This window comes from Macrobrachium nipponense, chromosome 29, assembly GCF_015104395.2.
Source record: "Macrobrachium nipponense isolate FS-2020 chromosome 29, ASM1510439v2, whole genome shotgun sequence".
In the NCBI taxonomy this organism is placed as follows: Eukaryota; Metazoa; Arthropoda; class Malacostraca; order Decapoda; family Palaemonidae; genus Macrobrachium; species Macrobrachium nipponense.
The window spans coordinates 5,514,920-5,533,382 of record NC_061092.1 but is presented as its reverse complement, the minus strand read 5'-3'; the positions used below and the strand labels follow the sequence as shown (position 1 = coordinate 5,533,382).

The following is an 18,463-nucleotide window of genomic DNA, read 5'->3' as shown; positions in this document are numbered from 1 at the left end:
AAAAATTTTCCCTGAAAAATTAGGAAAATGAGTAAAACGCTACTTGCATGTTGAATTTTACCTTTCCCATGATAAGAACTTTGACTTATGAATGAATAAGAGTGAGTACACAAATCACTCATCAAGTACACAGCGTATTCATCCCCTACTCATGAGTAACTAGTTTATTTAAAATATTACTAAAACATTCACAACTGGACTGCCCCTTCCCCACATTAATTGCAGATATACACTGTACATACTCAAACGCACATTACACTCATACTTTATTCATGGGTTACGGAAAGAGTAAAAAATACCTTTCGTGTTTCCCAGCGCAAGTACGCCAATACAATGCAAGAGAATTGATGAGTACACAACTAACTCATTAAAACAACGAACGTTGACCTGTGTAACGAGTTTTACTCATGGGTAACGAATATAAAATTGCACAAGTTACAGTTAATAGATTTTCGCGTTTCCCAACGCAATACGCTTATACAATGGATGAGTAGGCCTAATACACGAGTAAAATGACTCGAGACTAGGAACGTTTGACCTGAGTGGTATCATCAGCGAGTAGAGGTAGATTTAACCTTTTACAAATAAGAAAGTTACATGAATCACGCCTGATTTCGTGCTGTACTCATGCCTTAGTGATGAGGTACCGAGTAAGAAATATGAGTAAAACCGTTACGAAACTGGATTTTCGCCCTATCCGTGGCAAATTTCGCTACCACGTCTCATAAGTCATAAATAAACACGAAAGCACAATGCAGTCACCTACGTATACAGTGAACATGGAAGTGCTCCCTCACACATGAGCAAATGAGTAATATTTTTCCACGAATACTTGTCGAAAATGCTCATATACCCCGTCAAGGTTAAGTGTACTAATACAATGAATGAACAATACACTCGTAATCAGTACGTCAACGCAAGAGGCAATAAATACAAGTGAAAAATAGAGTCAACATCAAGGGACGTTAAACCTTGATTGAAAAATATTATTGGAACACTCACCACCGGCCAGCGAAGCTCGAAGATCGTATCCGTTATCTCCAACACTTTCCTCCAACATTCTCGCCTTCACAAGACTCCATCATAGAGGCCTTTTGAGACTAGTCACTGACGGTAAGAGTATCAAAATCTTCGTCATTATCACTACTCTAAAACTAGAATGAAATATTCAATATCGCCAGATATTTTGAATCGATGTATACGGAACATGGATATCCATGGCGCGGCCAAATCGCTGCAGACAACATTGACCGAGATTAAAAGCTTCTTGAATAACTCGGTTTGATAACTTACATTGTATTTACCACTGTTTACATAATCGCGACACCTTAAAGTCGTAGTACACTAAATTTGACGACTAGTAGGTACGCTGTACAACCTCAAGAACTTGGGTTTGACCCATGCAGCCACGTGCTCACCTTCATGTAAACAAGTACTTTATCAGCTGTACGTGGCAATAATAATCTATGAGGTAGTAAATTGTTGATGAAGAAAGCCAATTACTTCGGCAGAATAGGCGAAAACTTGGCCTAGCTTTGCACGTTTTTGTCATAGTTCGGTTTTGATGTCGTTTTATTTTCTAATGAAGTCGCCAAAATATATTACCTGTGTAGCCTATAACTGTGCCCGCATGAGGTAATTGTGACAGAAGAGTTATAAGGAAGTAACTAAGGCCTATGCAATTGAATCGAAGTGTTTTGACTTTGTAGTGGTTCTCAGTGAACCTGGTTAAGTATTCCTTGTTTATAATTGCAATATGCTTGGTAATTATTTATGTCGAGTTTTAAACAAACCAGGAGAGAGAGAGAGAGAGAGAGAGAGAGCTTCGAGGCAACAATACACATTTACCGTTAAACAATTTATTTAACTTTCAAAAACGTATCAACGCCAGCCACCCTCATCTCTCTCTCTCCTCTCTCTCTCTCTCTCTCTCTCTCTCTCTCTCGACGTGCTTTATATCTTTATTAATCTGTGTTGCATGAAGGAAAGGGCAATTAATTGAGCATGGTTATATGTGACTTGGAGAAAATGAACTCCCAAATTATTGGTGAAATTCTAGACCGAGTTTCAGTTTCAGAATTCGGTTGGTTTGTCAATATCGCAATTGCTCTTATAATTATTGCAGTGGCAGCCGTATAGTATTTTATTTAGTATTTTTTGGGAGTATACTATAATTTATTAAACTGTAACTTTGTATATACCGTATTATATATATATATTATAGTATATTATATATATTATATACATATATATATAATTATTATATATATCATATTAATAATGTTAGGGACCGTATATGATGTTTGTGTGTAAAGTATGTGTATGGATGTATGTAGTATACTACGATGTTTGGAAACGTACAAAAATAAGTCTGTAAAAGCGAATGAAAACGAAAGGCAGAAAAAATAGTCGACAGAGAGAGAAAATAAAAGAAAGAAACAAAAGTGTAAGACATTTTTAAAATTTATTTTCTGTACAGAAATTTTTCCATCTCTCATACGCTTTTCGGTTTTCGGTTTTTTATATTGAATGCCCAGTTTTGTGTGTGTGTAATATATATATATTATATATATATATATATATATATATATATATATATAGTTACGCTTGTCAATAACCTTCTTTTCTAACTGATGCCAAAAATGATAAGCGAACATGACGATTGCTTCGTTTGTAGATAAGACCATCAAGTCAGCTGTTATTCACATAGACAATAGAAAGCTTACATATAACGACATGTCTTCTAAGACATTGGGAAAGTACTCTGCAGCTATTTACGTTAACTGACTGATTGTCTCTGTTGGTTGTTGAGTCCAGGGGTCCTTATCAGGCGTAACCCCTTCATCACCTTATCACACTTAATTGCCAGGTTGATTAAGTGTGTGGTGTAGAATCCAAAGGTCCACATTAGACCTGCCTACTTCAACACTATTACACTTATATTTTAGGCAAAAATCTGCGCTGGCCCAAAGCCGGTATCATACCCCAAAGCAACCATCCAGGACATGTTGCCATGTGGGTACTATTATATAGGATCATTGATAATGTCCATTTCATGGTATAGCTGGCTGACCGAGAACGTGGAAGGACTCACGTATAACACCTTTATGTTGAAGGGTACTTTGTCAAAACCCATTTTACCCATTAAATCAATAGATTATGGGGTGGCATTTCGAGCGATGGAGAGCCAGGAACCGATGGTAAATGCTTGCAAAAGATTTTTGCTTCAAGATGATATGTTTGGAAAGAAGCCATTTTTGAAGTAAAGTTAACTGGTGATTTGTTTAATATTTACTATTTTTTTCGACGATTAAAAAAATAATAATAACTCCCATAATATTCCTTTTAAGTTATAGCTAATCATTAAGGGTAAATATTATGTGAAGAGTGATAGTTCACATGATATTTTTAATATCAATTTTCCCTCTATTAAATGATATGAGAATTCGTATAATAATGTATGAGAATTCGTATAGTATTTTCCGTCGTTTTCGCCACTGAAATAATAATTGGACAATTCAGATATAGCAAAATATTCTCTTATTTCGTCAATTCCGATATAACAAAATATTCTCGCATTTCGGCAATTCAGTTAAAACAAAATATTCTCTCATTTCGACAGTTCAGATAAAACAAAATATTCTCTCATTTCGACAATTCAGATAAAACAAAGTTTACTCTCATTTCGACAGTTCAGATAAAACAAAATATACTCTCATTTCGACAGTTTAGATAAAACAAAATATACTCTCATTTCGACAATTCAGATATAACAAAATATTGCCTCATTTCGACAATTCAGATATAACAGAATATACTCTCATTTCGACAATTCAGCTAAATTTAAATATTCTCTCATTTCGACAATTCAGATATAACAGAATATACTCTCATTTCGACAATTCAGAGATAACAAATGGGCAGTATATAGAAGGACAGTTAAACACACGGGAAAAATAATTACGAAGTTAATAAGGGAAGAAATATAGCAATTAAGATGAGCGATGTCGTTTCATATCTTCGAGATTTGGACGAGAAAATAAACAGAAATTTGAGGCCATTAAGAAAACTGGGAGAAGGACTCTTTGATTAAGCAATTATTATTAAATATCATCTTGTCATAGATTAATTTGATTAAGCGGTTCCTGGGTGGGTTGGTGTCTCCCAGCCATAAGTCAAAAGTTCAAAGTTGTTTTTTTTTCTATATCATAGCGATAAGTAGTAATGATTCAGTTAGTATTCGTATTATATATAATTATTGTTTATATATATATTTGACTGGTAAAAAATGTTCTGTTACAACAGAATTCCATATAATAAAAGGAGCCCATAAAAACGCCAAAATAAGGAGAGGAAATACTATATTTCAGAGACTGCTGTCTCCCTCTTCAGATAGATGAATGAGAAAAGTTACAGAAAAGGTGGTATTTATACCAAGAGATCTATCCACAGGTAAGCCAATTGAGGTCACTCCCACTGATTATCCTTATATATATATATATATATTTATATAGATATATATATATATATATATCATTTGAGTAATATATACTATACTATATATAGTTATATATATGTATACACTATATATATTATTATATATATATATATATATAATAATATTACATATAATAATAACATATATATATAATTATATATGAATAACTTGATCACGAAGTATATAAAACCTGATATTATGTATAAATAAAGGTTTTTGCCACGTAGGAAAAAAAAATTGAAAAGCGAGATAGCCAAGTACTTTCGGTCTAGTGCGACCCCTTTATTCAGGAGCAACTCAGTAAAGGGTCGCACTAGACCGAAGTGCTTGGCTCTCTCGCTTTTAAATTTTTTTTCCTTCGTGGCAAAAACCTTTATTTATATATATATATATATATATATATATATATATATATATATATATATATATATATATATATATATATATATTATATATGCAGTGGTATCCTTGAGATACGAAAGGCTCAACTTACGAAAAACTCGAGATACGAAAGCAAATACAAAGATTTTTGCAGCTCTACATACAAAAATTGTCCAAGATACGAAAGGTTGTTGCAGTAAAGTCCGAGATTCGCCCGGACCACCGATAACAATTTTAAAACTCGTGCGCCGCCAACTGAGTAGACTCGCCACCATCCTCCCGCTCCCATTGGTTCCTGATGCTAGCCACCACCATAAGATCCTTCTCTCCTATTGGTCAGCATCTCTCCCATGATGCATCTACGTAGCGGCATGCTCTTTCGGCCACTTTGCAGCATCATCAGTATCGTAAGCACGCAGAATTCGTTCTCTATGATTTCGTTTATTAACGTAAATTCGTCAGTGATTTCGTTGTAGTATACTTTATCATGTTGTGTGAGAACTTTACTACATACATATACTACATAACATAATTACGTACAGTATATACGTAGTCATGGGTCCCAAGAAAGTTGAAGTTCACGGAAAGAAGAGGATGCTTTCTTTGGAGACGAAGATGGGCATAATTAAAAAGTATGAAGTTGGTATGCGATTGAGTGGGATCGACAAGGAATACAGCCAAAATCCGTCAACAATAGGCACCATCCTTAAGCAGAAGGATGTCATCAAAGCAGCTACACTGTCCAAGGGTGTGACTATTTTGTCCAGCAAGAGGAGCCACGTCCACGATGAAATGGAAAGGCTGCTTCTTGTCTGGATAAAAGACAAAGAAATCGCTGGCGATATGATAACGGAGACGGCAATCTGCCACAAGGCCAGCGCTATTTTCGTCGATTTGATTGCCCGGGCTGAAGACGACGGAGGAGAAAGGACATCGACCCCAACCCCAGAGTTCAAGGCTTCTCATGGGTGGTTCGAAAAATTCCGTAAACGGACTGGCATCCATTCGGTGGTGTGGCATGGGGAGGCGGCCAGCTCGGACACGAAAGTGGCCGAAGCCTTTATTAAGACGTTCGACGAGATGACTCTCAACGAAGGCTACAGTTCTCAGCAAGTCTTCAACTGTGATGAGACTGGCCTTTTTTGGAAAAAAATGCCTCGTCGGATGTACATCGCGCAGGAAGAGAAGCTACCCGGGCATAAGCCTATGAAAGACAGGCTTTGTTCGAACGCCAGTGGGGATTGCAAGGTGAAGCCCCTATTTGTATATCATTCGGAGACTCCTCGAGCCTTCAAGGCCCACAAAGTGCTTAAGGAGAAGCTTCCAGTGATGTGGAGGGCTAATGCGAAAGCCTGGGTAACGAGACTTTTGTTCACCGAGTGGGTAAATCTGTGTTTCGGCCCGACAGTGAAGAAATTCTTGGAAGAGAAGCGCCTCCCTCTGAAATGTCTGCTGGTGTTGGACAGTGCCCCTGCTCACCCTCCTGGCCTCGAGGAAGATATCCTAGCGGAGTATTCGTTTATCAAGGTTCTTTATCTTCCGCCTAACACCACCCCTCTCCTCCAGCCCATGGACCAGCAAGTGATATCGAACTTCAAGAAGCTGTATACGAAACATCTTTTCAAGAGATGTTTCAACATCACCGATACCACAAACCTCACCTTGCGTGAATTTTGGAAGGAGCATTTCGATGTTGTGATATGCATCCAACACATCGACCAAGCTTGGCAGGAGGTTTTGAGGCAAACTTTGAATTCCTCGTGGAGGAAACTCTGGCCTGATGCCGTATCCGCCCTAGACTTCGAGGGATTCGATGTGGGCGAAGCTGGTGCTGCAGATTCAGGAACAGTTGACGATCCTGAAACTGTTTCGCAACCAGATCTTGACAAGATCGTTGCACTCGGGAAGTCCATGGGGCCGGTCATCGACGAGGACGACATCAATGACCTTCTCGAGGAGCACCAAGAGGAGCTTGCGACGGATGACCTGAAGGAGCTGGAGGCCATGCAACATAACGTCGTTCAAGAAGAGTTCTCTAGCAGCGGCGAGGAGGACAACGACTCTATGACAATGGCAGAAATTAAGGATGCTGTAGCTGCTTTTCATAAGGTGCAATCATTCGTAGAAAAAAGAGACACCCGAAAAGGCTTACACAGGTCGTATGCTTGCACGGTTCGATGACGTTTGCCTGAGTCATTTCAGGAACATTGTCAAAAGCAGGCAGAAGCAATCTTCCTTGGATAGTTATTTTTTAAAGAGGCCTTTAGTAGGAGTAAGCAAAAAGGAAGAACCAAGTGATACTACGAAAAGTGGTGAAGAAGTTAAAATTTTGTATAAAAAAAAATCTAAAGTATAAAAAAGTAAAAAAAAAAAAATGTAAAAATCAAAAAAAGACAAAACAAAAATTATTTTAAGTTTTTTGTAAGGTTAAGTGTTACAATTTTGTTAATGTTTCATAAAGTTTAGTTTATGTTTTCCTGACATTTTTTGTGTTTCGTAAAGTTAAGTGTACGTATCTGCCGTTTGTCCTCCTCCTCTGTTGCCACTTTCGGAGATAGCCTCACTCGATAGGTAAGCTTCCACATTTTACTACATACGTACGTATGTACGTACAGTATTTCTTGTATACCATGTACACTAATACACTTTATTTACAGGTAATATGTAGTACATATTAGCAGTACGTATTAAGTTAGGTATTGAATGGTCCAAATTGTTGTAGTATTTCATTGTTTATAGGTCAATTTAGCTTTATTATAAAATTTACTGGGGTGTTTTTCGAGGGCTTGGAACGGATTAGCCATTTTATATGTAAAATGCGGTTCAAGATACGAAAAACTCATGATACGAAGGCCGCCTCGAAACAGATTAATTTCGTATCTTAGGTACCACTGTATATATGTATATATATATATATATTATATATATATATATATATATATATATATATATATATATATATAGATGTGTCTGTAGGTGGCTATACGAATTCGTTTTCCTTTGCGGAAGACGAATCTTCCCCCTTCCATTATATCGAAGTTTCCATGGGTATGTTTACTTCCTTAAGAAAAAAAAAATAGAATAAAAAAAAAATGGCTGCAAAACTTGACGAAAGAGAAAAGAAAACCCGGGAGAAGATAAAGACTGCCAATACGTCAACGTGATTCATAAAAATGGACAGTCCGAGGTGATGTATCGCCTCGAGGGGAGAGAGAGAGAGTTATTTTATATGTAAAAAAAAAAAAAAATCGCGTGATTCAAGTTCACTTTTTTTTTTTTTCTTTAATCAAGGGAAGGGTCCAAGATGAAGAGGGCGGGTCCCTTGAGTAATTTTGTTATGTCAGCACTTTCATGACCAAATCTTGACCCGAATAACTAATATTTTGTATGATTTACATGTATATCATTTATATTGAATTTTATATATATATATATATATATATCTATATATATATATATATATATATATATATATATATATATATATAATATATACATATCTGTGTGTGTGTGTATGTATACTCACACACACATATATATATTTGATATATATATAAAATATTTATATATATATATATATATATATATATTATATATAATATATATATATATGATGTATGATATATATATATATATATATATATATATGCATATATATATATACATATATATCTATATAATATATATATATATATATATATAGATATATATATATATATATATATATATATATATACCTATATATATATGATATATAATGTATGAATATATGTGTATACGCAAAAATATTATATATATATAGATATATATATATCATATATATATATATATATATATGTGTGTGTGTGTGTGTGTGTGTGTGTGTCTCTGTCTGTTATGTATAAAATAGTTCAAACTTTAATTCGCCGTTTGACAAGTCTGTATCATACGAACGTGAAGATGCAAGACTAATTTTGCATCTGAAATCGCCATCGACACCTCAATAACTGTCTGATCTATTTGTTTAGATATCATCAATTGCATTAGTGGTAAAAGTAACAGAAAATCTACAACGAAATACCAGTCTCCTTGTAATATTGACTCGTTATAACTGGCTGTATCTGAAAATCTAAGTTAACTCTAAAAGTTGTCTGCAATGTAATGTAATGCGCCTCTTTATTAAACACGAGAACGGACGCGCGGCGGGGAACGTGACGTCTCCACAATTAGGATGATTTCGGACAAAAGGAACGGGCCAAAAATTAGGAGAAAGTAAAGTGGGGGGGGGGGGGGGGGGGGGGGAGGTGTCCTGGTGTGGCCTAACGAACTTCCCTAACACGTGTACGCTGAATTTGACATTTGGAATTCTCATTTAAAGCTTAAATGTCCTACGAGAATAGCGGACTTACGGACCTAAGGACTTTACGTTAAGGACTTTGCGGATTACCGGATTTTATACGAACTGAAGGACTTTACGGATTAGCAGACTTCATTTTGCATAGGCTGCTGCGTGTAACATAGGACTTCTGGACTTGGAATAAAGTTGTGGAAGCATAGGAGAAGTAAATTTTTATAATATACGTATATATATTATAGTATTTATATATATATATATATATATATATATATATATATATATATATATATATATATATATATTATATATACATACATACACGTACTCGCAAATGTTATATATATATATATATCTATATATATATATATATATATATATATATATATATATATATATAGTATATGTTTGTGTGTATGTGCGTTTGTGGTTGTGTACATGGGTTCACCTACAGCAAATCCAATAACGGCTTCAATGTAATCGAAAGCACAGTGCTGAAACTGCCAATACAAGCGCCCAGCACCATGCGTTTCGTGTCAAGGCATAACATAACTGCCCATGATTAAAATATAATATCGCAGAAGGAGCCAAAGCAGGAGACAATTGAATCGTACGACCTGCGACTTGGGGCATTTATCACGTTTACGATGCCCAAGCAGAAATGACGGGCGGCGTGCGTCGTAAACTTGCGACGGATAATATGATTCAACGCCCCGTATCGTTAGCTATTACTTAATGAGGCGTCATTTTCGGTTTAATGGTTCTTAGAATACGGCGCGGAAGATAATCGACCTTTAAGTTACGTTCTGAATAGAAATGATCTCTTCAATTATATAAAACTGCCTCATTTTAAGAGGCGGTTCTGGTATCAACGAAGGGACGAAGTCCTTTAATATACTTTTCTTACGTGACCTGGCCAGGTTTCCCCAAATCTCGGTTCTCGCTATATAAAAAAAATAAGCGGTCGCTATAGAACTATAAAAATAGTATAAACTAAAAAAAATATAAGGGGAAATTCCATCAATGTTTCCTTCTCTTATTTATGAAAGATGACCAACTATTTATTTTAACCGATTATCCTATTGTCCTATGATATCAGTTACGCTAATAACACATTTTTTATGTAATTACCTTTGACCATAATTCTATTAATTACCTAACAAACATAAACAATACATTTAATTTCAGATCTATCCACCTCAATCGACTTGTCAGGTGTGGGTTAGTGCCGTCAGTGGCCCTCACGTGGTGCACTGTGGACATTATTTTCTAAGTGTTAGGAGCATCCCTTCGGCTCCTAATCGCTCCGACTATATAGCCTTGATCTCCAATACCTTATCCAGCGCTTCAGTGGCGTGGTTGGTATGGTGTTTGCGTTCCACCTCGGTGGTCGCGGGTTCGATTCTCGGCCATTCCGTTGAGGAGTGAGAGATGTGTATTTCTGGTGATAGAAGTTTACTCTCGACGTGGTTCGGAAGTCACGTAAAAACCGTTGGTCCCGTTACTGAATAACCGCTGGTTCCATGCAACATAAAAACTCCATACAAAACAAAAAACAATACCTCATCCTTTGTTCAATCTCGCTGTCCAACCTCTCAATCTCTTTCTTTTCACTGTCTAAAAGGCTGAATGATTGAAAGTGTCCAAATTTCATAAAATCAAATCAAATGAAATTGATCAACTTCTCTATTAAATAACCCATCAAATATCTTGTTACTTAAGCCAATTTCATCTTTATTACGTGATTACCTCTGGACACCATTCAATCATTAAACAAAAAAAAAGAGAAAAATAAGTACTTAATACCTCAAATGTCAAAGCCACTCTGAGCTGTCCATCTCTTTCTCTCTCCCTCTTTCCCAGATATTCGTCATGCATAAAATTCACCCCCCCCCCCCCCTCCATCCTCCCATCCCCGCTATTTCATGCAAATTCACGGCCATCCCCAAAAATCTATCTACGATTCGGTTCCACCGAATGAGTGAATATGAATTATGTTCCCGGCGCTGATGACTTTTCAAACACTAGGATTTTTTTTTTTTCCATTGATGGACGTGAATTTATTGGGAAGGTGGCTGATTTTGGGGAATTTGTCAATTTTTGGGAAATTCTGCACAATTTATTGGCTACTGGGATTTATTGGGGAATAGGTAAAATTTATTGGGAATCAGGCAGATTTTATTGGGAATTCGGAGGGGTTTATTGGAGTTTTCGGCGAATTTATTGGGATTCGACAGAATGTATTGGTATTTTGGGAGAAATTGTTTAAAAGTTCGACATGATTTATTGGATTTTCGGCAGAATTTATCATAAGTTCGGCAGAATGTATCGTAATTTTAGCAGAATTTATTGGAATTTTGGCATAATTTAATGGGAATTCGTCCGAATTATGGGAAATTCGGCAGAAATGATTGGGAATTCGACAGCATTTCTTCGAAATTCGGCAGAATTCATTGGAAATGCAGCAGAATTTAATGGGAATGTAGCAAAATCTTGGAAAAACCAGCAGAATTTATTGGGAATTCCGCAGAAATAATTTGGAATTTGACAGAAATGATTGGGAATGCAGCAGATTTGATCGGAGAACGATCAGCATTTTTTTACGAATCCGGCAGCCGAGTACGCCCAGTTGCCAAATAGCCATTTATGTCAATAATTTCATCCCGCGATTTGAAATGATCGAAGGCTTGGTGGTCGCCAGCAAAGTATGAATGAGACCGTTTTATCAGTTAATGAAGTGGCCGGAATTATAGTCTTGGGAGGCATAATTAACAAAACGTGTAATTAGCGGCGGCTATAATTAACAGTAATTGTTGCGTTAACGAGCCCGCTCTGTGTGCATTATTATAATGGAGTGTTTTTATGTGTTTTCTCGGGGGTTATATTTTAGGAAATGTTTAGAACCCAAGTTGATTAAAGATATGTAAAACGTAGACAACTCAGTGACGATGTTGTAGAAAGGATTTAAATTACAACAGAAGATAAATAACAACAACAACAACACCAGTAATTGCAATAACAACAAATCAAGAGACCATTAACGTGATTAGATTACGGTGTCTTTTTGCAAGTTATGAACAGATTTAAAGTGCCCCTTGAGACCACATTGTTACTCGGAGCAAAGAATTTTTGCGGCTACCTAATACTATATATATGTGTGTGTGTCCGTGTCTATATGTATATGCAGTTTTGTATGTGTGTTTGTTTATGTGTATGCATTTGGATATGTAAATCTTTATCTACAAGTATAGATTTTTAATTGTTTATAAAAACATACTGTTATAAAAGAACACTTCAAGATAAGAAATCAGATCATTCCTATATCATACGTGTATCATTACAGATGACAAACGTAAGAAATACACTTAATTAACACCCCCTTACCCTCCCCCCCCCCTCACCTCGTTTAAATAGGGAAGCAGAATCCATATTTCCCGAGATGTATATATACAGTAGCATATCTCCTTAGGCCATTCTATTTGTATCCAGAGTCTTATATCACAGCCCTTTACAAACCTTTACAGAGACCGTTAGCTCCGTCACAAAGGCCAGTAATTACGGATGTTCTGTTCCCTTTGACGAATTCAAAGTGATTATCGCGCCTTTCATCCGGGATTATTTCTGGTTATTCCGTAATGAGTGCCACTCGTCTTGGGCTGGTTGGTCGTTTTGGGTTTAACTTTATTGTTAAAGAGGGTTTGCTGTTTGTTGGTTAAGTCGGTATTGGATTCCCTTTCCATATGTTTCGTCGTATGTTTCATTATTAGCGCCTCAGCGGCGTGATCGGCATGGTCTTGACCTGCCACCTCGGTGGCCGCCAGTTCGATTCTCGGGCATTTCCCTGAGGGGTTAGAGATGTGTGCTTCTGGTGATAGAAGTTCACTCTCGACTTGGTTCGGAAGTCACGTAGAGCCGTTGGTCCCGTTGCTGAATAACCACTGGTTCCATGCAACGTAAAAATACCGTACAAGCAAGCAAACATTATGTTTCCTTATGTTGCAGTTTGTGATTTGAATGCAAATGGCTTAGGATATGTATGTTTTTGTATGATTGCTTTCATACTTTTGCTTATAGATGCATAAATTTAACACGCATATACACACACATATATATTAAACATATACACATGAACGTATATGTACATGTACTTAGTGTGAACTTGAAAACGTAGAATATACTACGAAAGTACTTGTTCGCAAAAGTCCGCGCGTTTTTCCCCGCTCGACTTCCTTACGTGGATTTTAATTATATCTACATACACACACACACACACACATATATATATATATTATATATTATATACGTATATGCCTATATGTGCGTCTTTATGAATAACTCCATGTACGCATCATATATACACATACACACAAGGTAAAGAGTGTAGGATTCCGATTCCTAAGGAAGTGGGATCGAGAACGCAAACTGCAAGGAGAATATATATATATATATATATATATATATATATATATATATATATTATATATATATATATATATATATATTGCGTTATTGTCGTGTGGCGCAAAAATGGATCACGTTTGCTAGGTTCCAGTGTCGCTTAAGGCATGCCTATCTTGAGTGCAAAATGTGTATGTATATGTATCCACCAAGTATGTGTGTATGTATGTATGTATGTGCTCTATTTATCTCCGTGTAGCATTTCTCTCTCTCTCTCTCTCTTAGTGTAAACTACTCATTTATGCAGGTCCATTTCAGAGCGAAAAACAAGATAGTAACACTACAGTTCCCGGGGTCTTAAAAAACATGTCTCTCCGTTTGCACCAGAGTGTCCCGAGAAATCTTATTTTTCATTCTTCTTTGCAAACTTGGCATCTCGTAGTGCCCTAGAGACCGGAAGTTGGAATTGTGAGGTGTTGGTGGTGGTACTGCTCATTTGTCTTTCCTTATTGTATTCCGCTTGATAAATACATTGTCTCTTAGAGTTTGTGATTGATAGTTTGCTTGTAATTTTGCAAATAAGAGGTCCAAATGTCTGACCATTTGTGAAATTCTCTTTATCCTCATCTGCGAATGAAATCATTATTGTTACGTATGTATGTATGTATGTATGTATGTATGTATGTATGTATGTATAAAATCCTTATCACTCAGTACACTCATTTGCAAACATATACAGGGTGTCCATAAAGTCCCAGTACCATTACAAGTATTTATTGCTTGTAATGGTACTGGGACATTATGGACATACTGTGTGTATATATATATATATATATATACATATATATATATATCTATATATATATATATATATAATATATTATAATATATATATATATATCTGCTCTATAAAGACAATTCACATGATTGTGCATGTATTATGTTTAATTGAATCCATGTTATCTCTATGCATAAATATACACATATATTTATACATAAACTCAATGCAAATGCGTAAGTACTGCATAAAATTCTCTTTTTTCACCTCCTAGCATAGTATAATTACAAACATACATGTGTATGAAGGCAGCACACATACCTGTTATGTATAAATGTATGTATGTGTGTATGTCTATAGCCTATGTACGTAAGTATGCTTAAAAGAACACGCAATCTCATACCTTTATAAAAAGGAACTATTTCCACCTTGGGTCAACAAAGACGAGAGTAATAAGGATATTCTCTTTATTGTTTCCTGTCTCTTTCCTCTTTCCTCCTTCTGCCTCCTTTCCTCACTTCCTGCTTTCCTTAGGCTCCCTCCCCTCTTTCCCTCTTGAGCATTCTGCGCTCTCGCGCGCGCGCTGAAGTCCACCATCAAATTCATCTCCTTCGTTTTTACGTCGAAGGGTTGATGACCTTCTAGGTAATAGACCCAGCCATCGATCAGTATATATAACTCCGCCCCCTCCTCCACCTCCCCCCTCCCCCCTTCCTCTCTCTCTCTCTCTCGGCTCTCTCGGATCTCTCGTCTCTCTCTCTCTCTCTCTCTCTCTCTCTCTCTCTGTTTATTTAGTTATCTCTCGCCCTGTTCCCTCGCTCGGCGTTTTGTCTTTTCGTACCACAGCCGATTTTTATATTTACTCTCTCTCTCTCTCTCTCTCTGAAAATTGTTTCTTTTTCTGCTTTTACTGGGATTCTCTCTCTCTCTCTCTCTCTCTCTCTCTCTCTCTCTCTCTCTCCATATACTTCCACTACTCTTGCAGCGCCTTTGTGCACAACCGTCAGGATACGGTCGTATTTTCATTCTTTATGTCTCCGATGGCTTCATTCTCTCCGGCGACCAAACTCCATTTATTATTGCTTCCTCCTCCTCCTCCTCTTCTTCTTCTTCTTCTTCCTTCTTCTTCTTCTTCTTCTTCTTTATTGTCGTCTGTGTAGCCTGTTCGAGACAGCCTTGATCCTGAGAATTTTTTTTTCCAGATTTTTTTACGTAAAGGAGAGTGAGAGAGAGAGAATTATTGTAGGAGAATCTGATAAATAAGAAAGAGAAAGAGAACTATTGTAGGAGAGTCAGTGATAAATAAGAGAGAGAAAGAGAGAATGAGAATTATTGTAGGAGAGTCAGTGATTAATAAGGGAGAGAGAGAGAGAGAATAAGAATTATTGTAGGGGATTCAGTGATAAATAAGAGAGAATGAAAATTATTGTAGGAGAATCAGTGATAAATAAGAGAGAGAAAGAGAATTATTGTAGGAGAATAGTGATAAATATGGGAAAGAGAGAGAATGAGAATTATTGTAGGAGAATCAGTGATAAATAAGGGAAACAGAGAGAATGAGAATTATTGTAGGAAAATCAGTGATAGATAAGAGAGAGAAAGCGAATTATTGTAGGAGAATCAGTGATAAATAAGAGAGAGAAAGAGAATGATTATAGGGGAATCAGTAATAAAGGAGAAAGAGGGAAAGAGAATTATTGTAGGGGAATCAATGGTAAATAAAAGAGAAATAGAATTATTGTAGGAGAATCAGTGATGAATAAGGGAGAGAGAGAGAGAGAGAGAATTATTGCTGGAGAACAGGAAGGAAAGAGAGAGAGAGAGAATTATTGTAAGAGAATCAGTGATAAATAAGAGAGAGAGAATTATTGTAGGAGAATAAGGAAAGAGAAAGAGAGAGAGATTGCAGGAAAACAAAGAGGAGAGAGAGAGAGAGAATTATTGCTGGAGTATCAGTGATAAATAATAGAGAGAGAGGGGGGGAATTACAATGGGATAATCAGGGAAAAGACACAGATCGAATTATTATAGGAGAATCAGGGAGGGAAAAAAAGAAAGAGATAGTGAGAGGAATATTGCAGGAGACTCGAGGAGAAGAAAGAACGAAAGAGAGGAAGAGGAAGAAAAAAAGAAAAGATGAGGAAGAAAAAAAGAAGAAATATTGAGAGAATTGAGGTAAGCGACTTCCGGTTATCCATAGCGGCTCTGAATGCTGATAAGAGATAACGCCTCTGGCAGATGCTAATGAGATAAGATCTCTTTCATCTTCGCATGGGGTTTTAAGGGAGGGGGCGGGGGTTAGGGTGGGTGGGGGAGGGGGTTGAGAAGACAGTCTTTTTTGGGTCCCAGAACTAGGATTCTGATTTTCTTTTTTTTCTTTTACTTTTTATTTTAATTTATTTATTTATTGTATTTTTATTTATTTTTATCTACTTTTACATTTTTATTTATTTACTTATTTATTTATTTATTTATATATTTATTTATTTATTTATCTCCTGTTGACCTCTGAACCTTGTTCTGACACTGCTGTATGCAGCTGCTTGCTAGTTGTATGTTTTTTTTTATATATATATAATATATATATAATAATCGTCGGGACCTGGAGCAAGAGGCCGTGCTGGCATAAGGCCAGGTTTTCTTCATTAGCAGCCAAAATGCGTTAAACCCTTCGCGTGAGCATGTAAAGTCACCTGACAGTCAATTTTTTTTTTTTCTTAAACTAAAGGAAGACCATTTTCAACCCTGAGGAAAATGGCTATTTATTCATTCAAACTGAGTTAGCCAAGACTCAAGTTTTGTTATTTTTTTCTTAATCGCCAAAGACTTCAAGAGACACGAACCCCTTTTTCGTGGGGGGGGGGGGGGGGGGAGCGGCGGGTTGAGCGACAAATTCTTTGTAATTTTTAGCCATGACAAGTTTTTTATTATTTTTATTTTTTGTTAATCGCCAAAGACATCAAGAGACACTCCCCACCCCCCTTTTTTTGGGAGTGAGGGACAAATTTGTCATAATTTTCCCCTATCTTTCAAAGACGTAAATTTGAATAGTCTCTCCCTCCTGTAAAATGATTGATCTGATAGTCTCCTCTTAAGGTAATATTTTCAAAATAAACGAAACAGATCTCTGAAGTGATCGAATCTCTTTTATGAGGTCGAACCTATTTAAAGAGATCGAACCTCTCTTAATGAGATCGAACCTCTCTTAATGAGATCAAACCTCTCTTAAGTGATCAAACCTGTTTTGAAAAGTTCAAACCTCTTGTAAGAGATCAGATCTCTTATAAGGGATCAAACCTCTTTGATGAGATTAAACTACTTTTGAAAAGATCAAACCTCCTTTAATGAATCAAAACTCTTGTAAGAGATCAAACCTCTTTTAAGAGATCAAACCTCATTTAATGAATCAAACCTCTTTAAGGAGTTGAAAACTCTCTAATGAGATATTTTAAGAGATCGAACCTCTCTCCAGAGATCGAACCTCTTTTTTTTTAAGGGATCAAACCTCTGTTGGCAGAGGTCAAACTTCTTTAAAGGGATCAGATCCCTTTTCACCTGATCCGACTTGAAGCAAAAGTGATCTCGGAGGCAGTTGGTGAATTATTAACTAGTTGCAAGAGCAGTTGCTTTAACTTTTGAATTTAAGCCACTTGAGCCCCACGACTACTTCTCCTTCCTCAAGCGATTACACTAACTTTACTTAGTCAATACTTAGGTAATACTTCTCCGGGTGATTACTGTTACTTTTAAGTTGCCTATTAGTCAGTGGCGGATTGAAAGGGGGGTGGTGGTTGGATATATAGAACAATGTTTTCTTTCACTTGGATATATAGAACAATGTTTTCTTTCACTTGGATATATAGAACAATGTTTTCTTTCAATAAATCCTTATTAATAGCAAAAATGTGCTTAGTTAATGGTAACTTCAACGACAAGACGTACTATTACTGCTAACCCTAATGAGCTTAGTGTTTACCTTGACTTAAGATTAATGATAATTATAATCGATCACCAGACATTTTATTTCTATTCACTATATTCCCGTTAAGTAATTTTCCTAGTAACCCTTTGAACT

General features: G+C 36.3%; 1 protein-coding gene across 1 annotated transcript in view; it reads left to right on the top strand.

Annotated features, from left to right (window-relative positions):
• The window catches only part of LOC135206062 (heparan sulfate glucosamine 3-O-sulfotransferase 6-like), a 159,248-nt gene that overhangs the window by 119,321 nt on the left and 21,464 nt on the right, over positions 1–18,463 (top strand). Inside the window, exon 3 of the mRNA XM_064237256.1 lies at positions 10,067–10,077. Coding sequence (XP_064093326.1) covers positions 10,067–10,077 — 11 coding nt within the window. The remainder of the gene's footprint in view (positions 1–10,066; positions 10,078–18,463) is intronic.